The following is a 17,735-nucleotide window of genomic DNA, read 5'->3' as shown; positions in this document are numbered from 1 at the left end:
AAATCTTTAAAAAAAAAAAAGAAAAAAGAAAAAGAAAAAAAATTAAAAAAAAAAAAAGAAAGAGGCCTCAGTTTCTCTCCATAAGCTGCTTGAATGTCCTCATGACATGGCAACTGGCTTCCCTCAGAAGAGGATGTATTTGAAAAGGAAGTCACAATACCCTTTATGTACCAACCCCTAGCCACCTCCTTTGGACCATCATTGCTTCCTTCCTACTTCCAGGCATCTTCTAGATTTTAGGCTGGCTCCTACTCTCTCCCAGTGTTCCATATGGGACAGCCACGTTCTGTGAGGAACACAGAGCTGCCCTGTGTCTGTTTTTACCTCTGCATCTCGAAGTTAAGTATGATTTTGAACCTGAGCGCCTTCTTCACCAGGGAGGAGTTTGGGGAGGTATATAATGTCTCTGAGAAATGCCATAGGTCAGCTTCAGAGTGTTCCCATTGTGGAAGGCCACGTTACCAAGCCCCTGGTCCAGGCACCTGGGGGAGCAGGGGCTCCTCACGCCAGCCCCCTGAGCTAACAGAGTCTGACCAGCTGTCCACCCTAGGAGCTACCGCTTCCTCAGAAGCCTGCCGAATGAAATCGCTATGTTCACAGTGCGTGCCTTCATGCACCTGATTCTCGTATCATTATCCTCATTTCTAGAGGAAAACTGCCACCCTGCGAGGCACAGAATCCTGCCTGGGGCTCTGGCACTAAAAACCACACAGCACATCTCCTCCCCTCCCAGCAGCCATCACTGACTAGCCTCTTTTTTTTTTTCAAGATTTTATTTATTTCTTTGACAGAGAGAGACACAGTGAGAGAGGGAACGCAAGCAGGGGGAGTGGGAGAGGGAGAAGCAGGCTTCCCGCTGAGCAGGGAACCCGATGCGGGGCTCGATCCCAGGACGCTGGGAACATGACCTGAGCCGAAGGCAGACGATTAACGACTGAGCCACCCAGGTGCTCCCATCACTGGCCATCCTAAGCGTGTTTTCCCAACTGGTTTGTGTTCACTTTACTCACAAGGAGGGTCTTCCAGGAGGCAAACGTGGGGGGATTCTGAAGTGTGGTCTGAGTTGTGTCTGCGCCTGAAAGCCTTTTCTCCAGTAACTTCCTCCTCTGCTGAGTGCTGGAGGGGCCTGAGGGGTTAATCATCACCTGCCAAAGGTGACCTTGAGATCCACACCCCTAAAAGCTTCCTCAAAACAGGATGCCTCCTCTCTTGCCTTTTCACTGCATTAACCACACACCATCAGGTTTGAGGGAAAAAGAGAGGCCGGTTTGCGGAAAGTTCCCTTTTCAAAGGACACTTGGTGACAAGGAGGGGACAGAAGCACCTTACAGAAGTAAGATTTGCAACAATCGGGAAGTACAGGGCAGGAGCCAATGTTTCCATAAACCAAATACTCTCTGGTAAGGAAGAATGGGACAGTCTGGATTATAGGTAACATGTTTAAAAAGGAGTTTGCTGCAAAAAGTTAGTTGTTACTATTTCCATATCTTCCCTGTATCCAGAAAAGCTTTCTGTGTCCACCAAAATTCTTAAACCAGGTGGGCTTTTCATAGTGATTGGTCCTCAGAGTTTGTACCCAGTGCTGGGCACGGCCCTCTGTTCTCCTGAGGGCTCTCTGGGGGTCTAGAGACAGAGTCTGGATATCAAAAAGAAAAACATTTGCTGCTGGGCCCAATGGCTCAGGAAGATGAGCTGGCTTTTTGGAGAATTCTCACTTGAAGTCCCCAAATCTTAAAAGCTGGCACATTTAAAGATTTGTTTATTTATTCTAGAGAGAGAGAGACTGGGGAGAGGGGCAGAGGGAGAGACTCTCCAAGCAGACTCCCCACTGAGCGCAGAGCCCGACCAGGTGGGGCTCGATCCCACGGCCCAGGAGATCATAACCTGAGCCGAAACAAAGAGTCGGACGCTCAACTGACTGAGCCACCCAGGTGCCCCAAAAGCTGGTGCATTTAAACTCACAAACTCCAAGGGCTTAGGAGCCTCTGCTCACTTGTAAAATACAGGAAGAGAACAAAAATACAAATTTCATGAAAACATTTTTTTTCGTGGCATGGCTGTGTTGGTAGCCACAGATAACTAACTGCCAGGACATGTCCTGCCTTGGGGGGGAAACAGGGAGCTGATCCCATTAAGGACGCTTAATCCCCTACAGACCAGCTTTTGACCTCGGGGGCTCGGGAGCTAGACAGTCAGGCTCATTAATAGGGAGACATCGGAATAAAACCAGCTTCAAGATTAACCTGAGGTTAGAATGTGACTTTGACGCTTGATCTGCCTGCACATAGACTTTGGAGGTGGGTTAGGGATCGTGTAGCAAACAGTGGGGGCTGTAGCCGTAGCAGCCGACACGCAGCTCCACAGCGCCCTCTCCTGGCCATCCTGAAAGGAATCCTCCTCCATTTGTGCGGCTCTATCCAGGGACTGCTGAAAAACTGGCTCTCTGGGGGCTGCGATGAAGGGAGCCTGATTTGCAGCCTTTGCTGATTTCCATGGTCTAAATACTCCCACCATGGCCAATTTCAAGCTACCAACAGTTTAACAGCTGGGTGGCCAAGTTCCTGAATATTTAACACTGGGTACTCGGGAGCCCGTTCTCACCAGCCCCAGCACACCACCCCGGATACGAAATAGACAAACTGATCCATGTGTTTCTCATCCAGCCTTCCCGGGATATAGTCACTCCCTCATTCAACATTCATGCAGTCCCACAAATGTCTACTGAATACTGTATTCATTTTCCCTTTCTTCACTGAAGTAGAGTTGACATACAGTATTATATTCGTTTTAAGTGTGCAAGAGCGTGATTCCACGTGTGTATACATCACGCAGTGCTCACCACGATAAGTCTAGCTACCATCTGTCACCATTCAACGTTATTACAATATTATTGGCTATATTCCCTAGGCTGTACTTTACATCCCCATGACTTACTTATTTTATAACTGGAATTTTTGACCCCTTCATCCCCCTCACCTGTTTTGCTGTGTCTGTTTCTATTGCTGCTGCAACAAATGGGCCACAAATATAACTGTTTAAGACGATACTCCTTTAGCTACCAGCTCACAGTGCTGCTGGTCAAAAATCCAGCTGTGGCATGGTTGGATTCCCTGCGCAGGGTCTCACCCCGCTAAAATCAAGGTATCAGCAGGGCTGAGGTTCCCATGTGGGGCTAGAGGTCTTCTTCCAAGCTCGCTGGGTTTTGGCAGAATTTGCTTCCTTCTCTTGCTTTCCATGTGGCTTCCTCTCAAGGGACCCAGCAATAGAGGGTGGAGAATTTTCTTGCTTCTGATTTGTCCGACTTCCCCCTCTGCCACGTCTCTCTCTCTCTGACTCTCTCTCTTCTTCTGGGTTTAAGGGCTCATGTGATTCCTCTGGGCCCTTTCAGAGAATCCAGGATAATCTCCCAATTTTAAATTCCGGAATTTTAATTCCATCTGCCAAGTCCCTTTTGCCATTCATGGGTGTGCCACCAGGGGGCGAAAGTCGTGGGGGCCAAAATTCTGCCTACAGGTGCCTATCATGTATTAAGCACTCTTCTTAGCGTTTGGGAAACTTCCATGAACGAGACAGACAAAATACCCTGCCTTCACGGAGCTTACATTCTAACTAGGGGTATAAAAACACTTCAGGCTTTCAGCCACATATACATATGCTCTCTCATAGTTCAGATTTCTTTTCGTTTGGTGTTAATTGAAGTTCTGCCTCTACCACCCCCCCCTTTTTTTTCCTAACCAGGGAGGCCCAAGAATTTGTGGAGAAGTACGAAGGAGTCTTGGGAAAGGGGAAAGGCAAGCGACTGTATGCCTATAGGATGCTGGTGGCTAAGGTGGGTGGTGCAGAGGCAGCAAGCCAAACCCTCGGAAGGGCTTGCTCAGCCTCTGAACCCAGGTGACCATCACAGGCACCTGCCCAGGCTCTCCATTTCTGTTCAGCTCCCCCAGAATCCTCAGTGTGAGGTCCAGCCAACCAGCTGATTTGTCCAGGAATAGAAACTGTCTCCTGTCAATTTCTCTACATTTATCTGCGAGGACTTCAGTGTATCTGAGATTCGTTTCTTCTCCAGTGAAGAACTGTAAACTCACAAAACTGATGAGGTTAAAGCACTGAGATCTTATTTCTCAAGCTCCAAACCCAGACACATTGTTTGATAAATCGTCCATTTTTATATAACACCTGGATAGTTTTTTCATGTATTCTTTGTTCATTGGTGCATTTGAGTTTTATCTTTTTCTTGGGGGACGTTTGGATATTTCATATTCTTCCAAAAACCCATTTACTCCATTAAGATCTTCATATGTATTACCAAAAACTTGAAGATGGTGGTCCCATAATTTTTGGAATTACTTTCTGTATATGTTGGGTTTGGGTCTTTTTTATTCCTAATACTATTTTTTTTCTCCTTTTTTCAGTTTTTTTGCCTGATGACTATCCATGGGTCATTTTATTAATTTTATCTAGAAACTATTTACCACTTAACTGCATGCTTACATCTTCTTTTTCTCCAACTGAGGAACGTGCTCTTCAAATATACCTTCAATAAATAATTCTGTTTAGCAAATAGTTCTAGCTTCTTCCCTAGGAAAAGGATGGCTGTCAATCCTGTCTGTGTTTGCCTTCCTTCGTTGTTTTAAATTCTTTGTTTTCTCTCTTTGCATTCTCAGAAATTTCTCAGTTTTATTCCCAGTATCATTGAATCCATTTTCTTCTGTTTCAATTATAGTCTTTATTACATCTAATGCTTATTTTCCTTCGATTACTGAGCTCTTAGCTACCTTATAATCCTTCCACACTTCACTTACATTCTTTTTAAAATCCCAAATTATCTTTTACTTAGAAACCCTATTTCTTGTATCCCAGTAAGAATAGGGAATCATTTCTCAAAATTAGTTATGTAGCCTACGTGCTTTTCAAAAATTGCAGAGTCTTGTCCCCTTTTCCTTGTTCTGCGATACTATTTCTCAGACCTCACTGGGTGTCTCAGTCATTCAGATCTGGATTTCATTCACAGAATGCGTAGCTTGCCCGCGTCTTGTTCACCCACTATCTGAAATCCTTTTTCTTTTCTTTTTTTTAAAGATTTTATTTATTTATTTGAGAGAGTGAGAGAATGAGAGATAGAGAGCACGAGAGGGAAGAGGGTCAGAGGGAGAAGCAGACTCCCCGCCGAGCAGGGAGCCCGATGCGGGACCCGATCCCGGGACTCCAGGATCATGACCTGAGCCGAAGGCAGTCGCTTAACCAACTGAGCCACCCAGGCGCCCTGAAATCCTTTTTCTATATAGAGCTGGAGACCAAGACAACTTGCACATTTAACAACCCAGTCCCAGGACTGCAGCTACCATCTCACGTGGCTCTGAGGAAGGGAGCTGGGGTCTTCTTCTGGCTACACTCCATCCCAGTTTTCTGATTCTCTAAACCACTGAAGGATAAGAGCTTCAATGCTGAGCTTCTCCGAGACTTTCTTGACCTCTGCCCCACCTCCAGGGCATCACTTTTCAGGCCAAGATGCCCACAGCCTCGAGGGGCTGTCAGATGGTTGCCAAGTGATCGACTAACTGGCAGGCTGTCCCCAGGGGCCCCCTTTGACAATGTTCATTATCCCTCTTGGCCCTCGTTCTTGCAAGTCTATATTCTGTACTGATTTTATCAGCACGCTGACAGGGGATCCATCCCTCAGGGGAAGACTCATATTAATAAAGCTTCTGAGACTGATAGGTAAAACCAGGTGCTGGATTATTAATTTACAAGGAGAAATAACCATGAGAGAACTGGAAATGTGAGGAGTTCACATCAGCTGCACCTTTTATTTTTGATAGTAGAATTACTTTATGTGGGTAGCTAGACCATAATCCCAATTCCAATCGGTTAACTTGCAACCACAAATCACTACCATAGAAACCAAAATACTCACAGCCCAGGTGATAGGCAATGCTTTCTTTATAGACAGACTTACATAGAAAACCAAATAAGCCACCAAAAATGAATTTTGAGCGTGGAATCAGAGCTAGGGAAGGTAGATAAAGCAGTGGGACTGGAATGCCTGATGCCCGCCATCTGTTAATTTCCACACCCCTTCCTGTTTGAGGGATAGCTTTGCTATTGTTATCCACCAGGCTCCTCTTCTCTACTGCACCTCTGACCACAGTCCTTTTCGACAGGTGCCTTCCTTCCTTGTATAGCAATCATCCCATCAGGATACGTTCAAAGCCTGCAGGTCTGGAAACGTATCTGATCCCTTCAGATAAATTTTCCTTTTGAGCCTTTAGTGAATTTACACGGGAAACCTCACTTCCTTCATGAGCAAGTTCTTAGACCTTTGTAGTAATAGAAACTGATCTTAGGATCTTCTCCCCACTACCTCTTTGTCCGCTGTTTTCTATGAGTTTTTTTATTTAAGTTCCAAATGGATGTATTTCCAAGGAGTAGGGTTTTTGGAGAGCAACCCCCTTGAGATTGACAAATTTTCACCCAATCAGCAGACAGACAGCTACTCAGGTTTCCAACTGGTACAAACTCTGAGTGTTGGAGCTGGGAAGGGACCAAGGAAAAAAGCAAAATGCCTTCCTAACTCCTTTCAGAAAAACAAAAACAAGAACAAGAACAAAAAAAACAGGCTGTTCTCACCAGGAGAAGAATGGAAGCCATGGGCTGAGGTTCTACCAATTCCAACACTGCTGGGCTTGAGCAACAATTCCTATCAGATTTAGGCACTTGGCTGTCTGCCAAATGTGGATGTGAGAGTTGTGAGATTTCTTTCCCCCCTTGAATGTTTGAGATTAAAAAAAAAAAGTTGCATCAGAGGTTGCTAACCCAATTTGATCCCCCAAGCCAAAAGTATATACAGAATTCCTAAGTTCATATATACACCGTCCAAACGTGAAATTTTATCAGCACTACAGACAAACACAAGGCATTATGCTGTGCTGGCTTCTCTCTCACCCTGCTCCTGACTTTGGTGTTGACACGTCAGCAACAACATGTCCCTCCCGTGTGTCCCTCCAGGCCCCAAGGCAACATGTTAGTGAACTGAGTATATTACCTGTTTAATTTCAGAAGTGGGTCAAGTTTAAGAGAGACTTTGATAATTTCAAGACTCAATGTATACCCTGGGAAATGAAGATCAAGGACATTGAAAGTGAGTATTTTGGCGTAGCTGTGTTTAGCTGGTTTACTAAAGAGTTTTCCAAGGGCTTGGATTGTGTCCTTGACCCGCTGATCAGATTATTTCACAGGTCCTGTGGTGTTAGAAAACAGAATGGGCTTTGAGCTAGTCAGGCCAAGATTTAAATCGTGTTTCTTCATTTTCTGATTGCGGGAACATAGGTAGATTGGTTAGCCCCACACAGCCTCAGGTTATTTATCTGGACTATCCGTTCCACACACTGATGTGCAAACTGAATCCATCACACTCACAAAGTGCTTGGTCGTGCTACCTTCCTCCACCCACAACATGTAAACCCTGCTGCGTTTTCTTATGCCAGGTCACTTTGGTTCTTCTGTGGCATCATATTTCATCTTTCTCCGATGGATGTATGGAGTTAACCTCGTCCTTTTTGGCTTAATATTTGGTCTAGTTATCATCCCAGAGGTAAGAAAGAGCTTCCTAGATCTTTAGCTAGTGTTGAGGCTTATCATGACCACCATCCTCATTTACATTAATCAAATACTCTCTGTTTTACAAAGAATTAGTCATTCATTTTAAGTTCTCTACTCCTATCCATTGCCCAGATAGTTCAGGGCAAAGAATGGAACCAAAATAATTGTGTTCCTTTTTTTTCCCCCTTTTTTTCGGAGTGTTCAGCTTTTTTGAGGGCATGGGAGTCTAGAGGGGAGCCCTGGGTGAATGGGGATAAGGCCTGGAATCAGCCTGGAAGGGCAGTGGCCCAATGGGCAGCCAGGGATAGCGTTTCCATGACCTGGGTTTTCCTGAAAGTGGGACTCTCAGCTCCACCCCACCCAAAGCCTTTGGGCCCAGACATGGCAGCATGGCAGGGATGATTGCAGTAGGGTTTGCCTTCATGCTCAGCATGGCCCCCTGACATCAGAGTCTTTCCACATTTCTCACACTTCCCAAAAGGCTGATGCCAGTTCTTCCCCAGAGAGGTCACCTGCTCAGCCATGCAGCCTGGTGGCCCACGCAGGGTCTCAGGTGGCCCCTGTGCCCCATGGGTGGGGAGGGGCACCTCCAATCCCCTAGGCCAATCCAGCCAAACAGGAGGGGGGGGGGTGCTCAAAATATTTGTGTTTCTAAATTAAGAAATGGATCCTACATTTTTCTATCTTTTGTTTTACTTTAAGATCAGTGGAGAATTAACATCTTAGTAAGTTTTTTTCTTTACCCTGAAAAAAGGAAGAAATAGAATGCATTGTATCATAATTTATTTTTTTTAAGAACCCTGGATTTAGGGACGCCTCGGTGGCTCAGTCGGTTAAGCATCTGCCTTCAGCTCAGGTCATGATCCCAGGGTCCCGGGATCGAGCCCCACGTCGGGCTCCCTGCTCAGCAGGGAGTCTGCTTCTCCCTCTGCCTTTGTGCTCTGTCTCTCTCTCAAATAAATAAATAAAATCTTTAAAAAAAGAACCTTGTATTTAAATAGTATTCCTCACTATTCCCCCAGATATAATCTTATTACGGATGTAGGTGCATCCCTACCTCTAGATGAGTAATTGAGAGACAGAAAAGGAATAAGCAAGCAACTTGTGCAAAGTCACACAGTAAGTTTGTAGTGAATGAGATCGCAGGTCTCCAGAGTATTGGCCTGGGATCTTTTCCAAGGGAAATCTGACAAATTAGAAGATTTCTGTGAGGAACACCATCAAGCATTACAGGACCAAAATACAACTGAATACACAGGAGGATGTATTCTTGGAAGGGAAAACTTAATATCTTAAAAAAAAGAAGTCAATCCTTCCTAAATCAATATGTAAACTTCACACAATTCTGATTTTTTTTAGAATTAAGGATGCAAATACAGGCATATGTATTAGGTTATTAATAACAGAACTATGTACATGTGAAGAACTAGCAATATTCTAATGTCCAACAACAGGTGATTTGTTAAGTAAATTTATGATAGATATATGGGAATAAATATTTTGAAGTCATTTTTTTTTGAGACATACCATAGGCCATAAAGAATTGGTCATAAAATTCTATTAAGCTAAATAACCAGACTAAAATATATATAAAACTCAGAAACAACCGTAAGGAAACATATGAATATATAACAGTCATTATCTTTGGGATATGGAGGTGATAGGGAATTTTTTTTAAGATTTATTTACTATTTATTTATTTGAGAGAGAGCACAGCAGGAGGGGCAGAGGGATAGGGAGAGAGAATCTCAAGCAGACTCTGTGATGAGCGCAGAGCTGGATTTGGGGCTCCATCTCATGGCCCTGAGATCCCGACCTGAGCCAAAACCAAGAGTCAGATGCTTGACTGACTGTGCCACCCAGACACTCAAATGATGGGGAATTTTTCAAATGTTCTTCTGTACTTTTTCACATTTTCTACAATGAGTATGTGATCGTTCTAAAACCAGGAAAGTGATTAATGTTATCTAAAGAAGAAAGGAGGTATTTCCTGCTCTGAGAAGGGAAATGTTTCACCCAGTATATGAATGTCTCCGTGTGTTCGTATTTTCTGCATGCTTCATCTTGTCCTCTCCCTACACAAGGTACTGATGGGCGTGCCCTATGGGAGTATTCCCAGAAAGACAGTGCCTCGGGCTGAGGAAGAGAAAGCCATGGACTTTTCTGTCCTTTGGGATTTTGAGGTACCATCCCCAACATGCCAATGCACTTCTATCATGTGATTGTAAGACCTAAAGTTTGCATGGATAAGTGTGAAATATTGCATTTAGTCATTGGAAAACCAGTAGCACTTAACTCAAATGGGGTCCCCATATGCCAAATGAGCTAGCCAACCACGTCCTCCTAAGTCCCCTTCATGGGTCCTTTCTGCAGCCACACACTGTTCCCTTCCCTCTACCAGATCCATGTAAGTGATCCTATGGAAGGTTTTCTCTCCTCATACCCACATGAAGACCCCAAGGCTATCACCAGTTCCGCCATTCCCAAGCTTCACATGGCATCCTCAACTGAATATCCTACCTGCTCCTCAAATTCAACATCTACCCAGTCAACCCACATTGCGTTTTCCCATCTTTATTGGAACTACCCCATTCACCCAATCATTCAAGTGTGAAACCTGAAAGTCATCCTACACTTCTCCCTCTTCCTCACTACCACCCCCCCACACACACAACCAATCAACCACTAACTCTATCTTGATTCAGTCCCCCTTTCTCTATCCCTCTTGCCTCTTCTTTGAATCATGTCCCCACCGTACCGGGACCATGTCAGAATCTTCTACTTCTGCTTCCTGCTTAGACTTGGCTCCTAAAAATCTTCATTCCCTCTGATGCCAGAGTGATCTTTCTGAAAAGCAAACCTGCCCCATCGCTTCCCTACCTCAGATATTAATTTATTCCCATTCCCAAATGGAACAAAATCCAGTGTTTTAAATCAGGTTTAAGAAAGAACTGTTCACCGCCTGGCTGCTCCCTCCCTCTCCAGCTCCATTTCTGTCTCAGACCTCATACTTTAAGTTCCAATATTTATCAAGTTTGGGGGAAGTCCCTGAATGCATCACATACCAGTGCCCCACTGCTTTTGCTCAGGACACAGCTTGGAACACCCCTCCCTCCTTCTGAGTCTCCTCACCCCTATGCCTTTGTGGGGCTCGGTCTGCAGCTCCAAGGAGTTCCCGAGGCTGGGAAGCCTGGCTGTGATGGTTCAGGCAACAGGTCATTGCTGCTGCCATCCTTCATGCTCAGGTTCAAGTTCAGGTCAGGTTCATACTTCTCAGGTATGTGTGGAAGTGAGTTGGAGTATTTTTCCAAGTCATTTGGAATAAGGGTGTTCCAAATAACTACTACACCTCTATACTACTAAGTATTATATATACTACTACTGTGTGCTACCACTAAGGATTTCTTTTATTTTTATTTTGCTCAAGTACCCCAGTGGAAACATCCTATCTGCCCAAAACAAACTGAATTTATTCAACAATAATCCTCTGTTTTGTTGTTGTTGTTGTTGTTGTTACCAGTGGTAAATTTTTTTTCTTTTTTTAAATGTGTTTTTTTAAAAATAATCTCTTGTGTAAAGTAACATCTGTCAGAATTCTCTACTGCAAAGTTAGTATTTTTCTCTTTTCAATTACTCAGTATTTGGGGGAGTGCAGTGGATTTTAATGTAACAAGGTATGAAAAGTTTATTATGTGCTTCAGGTTCCACATTACAACTAATAGGGGATGACTATTTATTATTGAGTTTAGGTATATCAAAGAAGAAACAGCCTCAAGTATATGAAAAGACTATTAAGATTTGCCTCCCCTTTCCAACTACATATCTGTGTGAGGCCAGAATAATCCCGTTTTACCTTCAGCAAAGACGTAAAAGAAATGCTAAAATTCTAAGCTAATATTACACCTGAAAAGTGTACTGATTATACCTAAAGCCAATTATACCTAAAAATCAAAACGAAACAAAACTTGAGGTTCAGATTAGGCTGTAAGCCTTGTAAACGTATTGTTTTCTTTGTAAGTTTTGTACTGAGAAATCTCACAGGCTCCTGCCTACTTCCAGAGTGTTACAGTAAGACCCTGGAAATGTGAGAGGGAAAGAATTTGGAGCTCTTTGTGCATGTGTGCGCGCGCGCGCGCACACACACACCTTTACCCTTAATTGTATCCGTAATGTTAGCAACACTCTCCTTCTCGTTCTGTATCTGTATGCATTCTATATAATGGAGAATAAAGAGAATGAAGGAGAGACACGGAGACATCGATAGACTCTGGAGCAACTGGGGGAAGTTAAAGGAAGAACAAGGACACCCAGAATTCTTCCTTTCACCCCTCAGACTCCCACTAAACCCCTGAGAAAGAAATCCCAGGTAGAATGAACGTGTCTGATGACCATCTGTGCTAAGCTTACAAACCCAGAGCATTTGGACCTGTCCCACAGGGTTACATCAAATATTCTGCTCTCTTCTATGGCTACTACAACAACCAGAGGACTATCGGGTGGCTGAGGTACAGGTTGCCCATGGCGTACTTTATGGTGGGGGTCAGCGTGTTCGGCTATAGCTTGATGATTGTCATTAGATCGTAAGTATGACCAACTCTTTTACAGGCTTTTCATTTTCTTCACACAAACAGGCCAGTCTGTGCCTCTTTACCTTCCTCTGGGGATTTAGAGAGAAAACAAGGAGACATATAAAGCAGATATGGATTGTCATATGTGATATAAAAGACATAAACAGGGTAATACGGGAAGTTTTGGGAAATGGGATAGAAACATCTTTACATGATGCTGAGAACTGCCAGTCACACTGTAAGTCTGGGGCACAGCATTTTACACAAAGAAAGAGCATGTGCAAAGGCCCTGAGGCAGCAAATACCCTAGGTGAGTTCCAAAACCTGTCAAAAGGCCAGTGTGGTTTGAGAGTGAGCAGGTACCTGGTAAGGTAAGGCTGGAGAAGCCTTCAAAGTCTGTTTTTGCTTTCCCCAGAGCTCAGCTTCCTCAGAAAAACTCTTCTGCTCCTCTTTAACTCTAGCTTGCATGTAAAAAATGCAAAGGAACATATGTGGTGTGATTAACCATGGTGTTCCTCTCTGGCCCCAACTCTACCTGTCTCTGTGGTCAGAAACGGCCTTTTAATATGTCTGTGTCTCTTAATTTCTATCCTCTGAAGAAAAACTTTGGCCCATGAATTGCCTTCTTCTAAGCCAGGGGACCCCAATCAGCAAAGGCTGGTGCAGGGTGAGGAGGCACTGCTCCTGCACAAACCTGACTACCAGGGCCCACCCCCCCTTCAGCAGGGCCATATGAGGTCATTCCTCCCAGAAGAGCACAGGTAGCTGTGTCTGCAGGAGAGGAGTAGAGCAGGGATTAGAAACTCCAAAAAGGCAGGGTGTGGGCTTAGCATGGCTTTCTGTCACATCATCTCAGGGGGAAATGCTACTGTTTGCGAGGGACTGCCCAGCACATGATCGTCACCGCTAGATAATGGGTGGCTGCCCAGCCAGATCTATCAGGGGAAATAGGCTTGCTTTTATTCTTAGCCCTCATGCTGTTGCAATGTTCCCTCTTATTATCCCAGATAAGTATAGGGATACAGAAGGTTTCCCTGATGAACCAAAAATCTGAGTCAACTAAGCCCATGGAATAGCAAATCCCAAAAGCCAACACATGAGATAGAGAGGCACAAACTCTCCTGTACACATGTTGTATCTGATAGAGGACCTGCTTGGAATTCTGATTCCCACAGCAAGGATGAGGATAGGTAGGATAAAATGGGTGGGTAATGAGGCAGGTCCAAGGGACTGTCAACCAAGTTTGCTTAAGAGAAGGATGTACATGTCACTGGTTGCAGTAACAACTACCTCAAGGCTTGTTGGATTTTATATCAGAAAATAAGTATCTTTTCTGTTCAAGAAAATAGGTGAATTAGAAGGGGTTGTTCCTGCTTGAGAATAGAGTCCCCATAAAGGGTTCTCAAACAACATTGGCAGATGAGTCAAGCCACCAGAAAACAAATGTCAGGATAGAAAACATGGCCCAGTGGTTCATTGTCCAGATGATATCATGCGTGCTTGCTGTGGACTCTGATCTGGGTTGGAAGGCACCCTGGCTATCATTAGTTCAATTCGAATCATCTTGGCTCTTTCTCTTCACTGGATGCCTGCTACCTGTGCCCCAGACCAGCTGAGGCCAAGGTTCCCTTGGGCTAACAGCAGTGGTATGCACCCTACAGGATGGCCAGCAATACCCAGGGCAGGGCAAGTGACGGGGAGAGTGCTAACTTCACATTCAGCTTCAAGATGTTCACCAGCTGGGATTACCTGATTGGGAATTCAGAGACGGCTGACAACAAATACGCCTCCATCACCACCAGCTTCAAGGTAGGCACCCCAGGGTAGTTCCCACGTCCTGGGGGAACGTTGGGTCCCTCTGCTCATGAGGAGACTTCACCTAATGAGCATGGGGCATGGTAAATAATATCCCCAAGTAATTTGTGGAAAGAGCTTTACCACCAGAGGTGTGATCCTAGCTCTCAAGCCTTCAGGAAAGAATGCTCATGGCTGTTACCCACCATCTGTTTCCTAATATGGTGGAGAATCATGGATGCTGGGACCTGGTCCTGACTGTTTCCTCGTGGAACTCTTTTCTGCCAGAGAACCTGGAAGGACTCATTTGGGGCTGCGGTTCTCAACCTTTGATGCATGTTTGAATCACCTAAGCATCTTTAAATATCTTTTGGGCCCAAACCCCCAGACATTCTGGTATAATTGGTCAGGGCCTGGGGGATTCCTGGCATTGAATTCTTTAAAAGCTCCCTGAGTGATTAGAAATCCCAGAAAGAGTTGAGGACCCTGGTTTGGGTGGGGGGGGGGGGGCGTCAATTAAACCTGCAGCAATTCCCTACTTAATTATCTCATTAATTTGGTCATGAAAGATATGTGAAGTGGCCTACACATCTCTATTTTATAAAATAAAAGCAAACCTAAGGGTAAACAAATGAATGAAGGCAGAAACTAATATGCTGAAGCACAGCACACACCTCCATGTCTGTAAAAACCATCCAGAGTTCTCGATAGTTCAGTATTTCTCCTGTCTGATCAGTCAGACTTTCTTTCCACCAGGACCTGCCGAAGGTCAGATTTACAACACACTTAATAGTCTTTTCTTCTTCCTTCTGTTCTCTTTTGGCCCTTCCTGGTAACTACCCACTCACCAATGCCTACAAATGGCAGGTACACCCACCAGGAGCAGATCCTGGGCTCCGCAGCTCACTACATGGGTTTCATGAGCCTACAGTCCTGACAGCTTGACAGTAGGTAGCGCAGGGAGCTGACTGGGCTCTCCTCCCTTCTCCTGCTCCCAGTAATGGGGCCGGGGGGTGGGGGCCCACTGGCAGAGCATCCAAGGGCAGGAGAGGGGTCAAAGGGGCTTTGCCTCTTCCTCCAGGCCTACCCAAGAGAGACCAAAAAAAGGTCATTGTCTATGAAACACTTTGAACATCTGGCAAGGTGAAGGCTTTTTCTCTGAGTCTATTAAAACCAGAGATAATAACCTTATATAACAGGGCACATATGAAAACTGCATGAGCTAGTGTATATTAACTGCTTGATAAATTAGTTAAACCTGGACCTGAATACAGTAACTCTTCATTGATTAGAAAAGTCTCCTTCCAGGTACTTTGGTAATCAGGAGACATCATTTACTGTCTTGGGTCTGCCACATACTATTTCTGTCTTCATAGAGAGTTACTGATGCAGGATGAAAAGTTTATAATAAAAAATCTAGGGGTGACTGGGTGGCTCAGTTGGTTAAGTATCTGACTCCTGATCTCAGCTCAGATTTTGATCTCAGGTCATGAGTCCAAGCCCTGCATTGGCCTCCAAGCTGGAAATGAAGCCTACTTAAAAAACAAACAAACAAACAAACAACAACAACAAATATATATATATATGACTATTGTATTTTTATATACAACAGCAAACAACTAGAAAATAATTTTAATCCTATTTACGATAAAATTACATAAATTACATAAAATTCTTAGGCATAGAGTTAACAACAACAACAAATATACAAGACTGCTACACCAAAAAATATAAGGCATTTCTGAAAAAAATTAAGGAACCCTAGATAAATGGAGATATACCATGTTCATGGATTAGACAGAGATCAACAAATTATGTCCCAGGGGCAAATCCAGCCTGCTGCCTATTTTTGGAAATAAGATTTTATTGAAACAAAACCGTGCCTATTTATTTCCATATTGTCAGTAATTGCTTTCATGTACTATGGCATAGCTGAGTAGTTGTGAAAGAGACCACATGGCTTGCAAAGCCAAAACTATTTACTATATGGCTCTTTAAAAAAAAAAAAGAATTTATTTATTTGAGAGAGAGAGAGAGAGAGAGAGAGCAAGTTGGGGGAGGAAGAGGGACATGCAGACTCTGCATTGAACCTGGAGGCCTACTCAGGACTCAATCTCACAACCCTGAGGTCATGACCCAAGCCAAAATCAAGAATCTGACGCTCAACTGACTGAGCCACCCAGGTGCCCCTACTATATGGCTCTTAATAGAAAATGTTTGCTGGCCCCCGGATTAGAAGACTCAGTATGGTTAACATTTCATTTAATCTATTTGATCTATAGTTTTAAAACAATCCCAGTCAGACAGTTGCTGAGATCTCTCTGGGCCATAGTACCTATGACATGGGTAATAATAGAAAATACTCCATTGGTTTGTTACTGGGATTAGGAGGGATGATGCAAAGCAAGTGTTTAGCACCACATCTGGCAGACGCTTAATGACTGAGGCACTCGGGCGCCCCAACAAGATATATCTTCTTAAAATAATACTTGCGGTGCCTGGGTGGCTCAGTCAGTTGAGCATCAGACTCTTGATTTTGGGTCAGGACATGATCTTGGGGTCATGGGATCAGGCCTCTCATTGGGCCCCATGTGGGGCTCCGTGCTGGGTGCAGAGTCCGCTTGAGATTCTCTCTCTCCCTCTCCCTCAGCCCCTCCCCACCTCTTGTGTGCTCTTGCTCTCTCTCTAAAAACAGATAAAAAAGGGCGCCTGGGTGGCTCAGTTGGTTAAGCGACTGCCTTCGGCTCAGGTCATGATCCTGGAGTCCTGGGATCGAGTCCTGCATCGGGCTCCCCGCTCCGCGGGGAGTCTGCTTCTCCCTCTGACCCTCTTCCCTCTCGTGCTCTCTATCTCTCATTCTCTCTCTCTCAAATAAATAAATAAAATCTTTAAAAAAATAAAATAAAAAATAAATAAAAACAGATAAATAAATCTTAAAAAAAAAAGAGAAAAGAAAATAATTCCCGATAAGGCAAGAGTGCTCTGCACTACCTCCTCTGTATTATTTCATTTATGAAAATATAGTAAGTAGTCATCTCAGGAAGCCAACAATGATGGTTCCCATTGGTTCCTGGCCTGTCATTATTCACATCTTATTTCCACACATTAAGGAATCAATAGTGGATGAACAAGAGAGTAACAAAGAAGAAAATATCCATCTGACAAGATTTCTCCGGGTCCTGGCCAACTTTCTTATCATCTGCTGTTTGTGTGGAAGTGGGTACCTCATTTACTTTGTGGTGAAGCGATCCCAGGAATTCTCCAAAATGCAAAATGTCAGCTGGTATGAAAGAAATGAGGTAAAAAGGACATCTCTGTAGAAGTGAATACTGAGGGCAAACATGGAATTTATACTGGTTCCTATGCAACTCAGCTGAATTATTGAAAATCTGAATTATAGGACATGTTTTAAAAAGTGAAATTACATCCCTTTCCAGTTAAGTTTGAACAGAGTCACCTCTTATTAGGCTTTTATATGTTGTCAAGGCTGGGTTATAATTAGCATGTCAGTCAACTGAATAGTAAGTTGTCTTAGCACCCACTATTAAAAATGTGATCCTTTCTTCACAGCTCTACAGTGCCATACATCATAAATCAAGTATCTGTTAACGTGTGAGTGTGATTCTGGGCTCTCTATTCTATCCCATTGGTTTATTTATCTGTTCCTGCACTAAAAAATACACTGATAAACTATGGCTTTGAAGTATGTCTTGATATGTGGTAGAGTGAGTTCTCTTATCAAGATCCACAATAAAACTCATTAAAGTTTCATTG

General features: G+C 43.9%; 1 protein-coding gene across 1 annotated transcript in view; it reads left to right on the top strand.

Annotated features, from left to right (window-relative positions):
* TMC2 (transmembrane channel like 2) overlaps positions 1-17,735 on the top strand; it is a 65,092-nt gene that overhangs the window by 23,133 nt on the left and 24,224 nt on the right. Inside the window, exons 4-10 of the mRNA XM_027623864.2 lie at positions 3,739-3,829; positions 7,057-7,138; positions 7,485-7,591; positions 9,684-9,782; positions 12,037-12,179; positions 13,829-13,976; positions 17,072-17,260. Of these exons, the coding sequence (XP_027479665.2) occupies positions 3,739-3,829; positions 7,057-7,138; positions 7,485-7,591; positions 9,684-9,782; positions 12,037-12,179; positions 13,829-13,976; positions 17,072-17,260 (859 nt within the window). The remainder of the gene's footprint in view (positions 1-3,738; positions 3,830-7,056; positions 7,139-7,484; positions 7,592-9,683; positions 9,783-12,036; positions 12,180-13,828; positions 13,977-17,071; positions 17,261-17,735) is intronic.

Source organism: Zalophus californianus, chromosome 8, assembly GCF_009762305.2.
Source record: "Zalophus californianus isolate mZalCal1 chromosome 8, mZalCal1.pri.v2, whole genome shotgun sequence".
Classification (NCBI taxonomy): domain Eukaryota; kingdom Metazoa; phylum Chordata; class Mammalia; order Carnivora; family Otariidae; genus Zalophus; species Zalophus californianus.
Note: the sequence above shows the minus strand (reverse complement) of the source record. Positions and strands in the feature narration are given on the sequence as shown.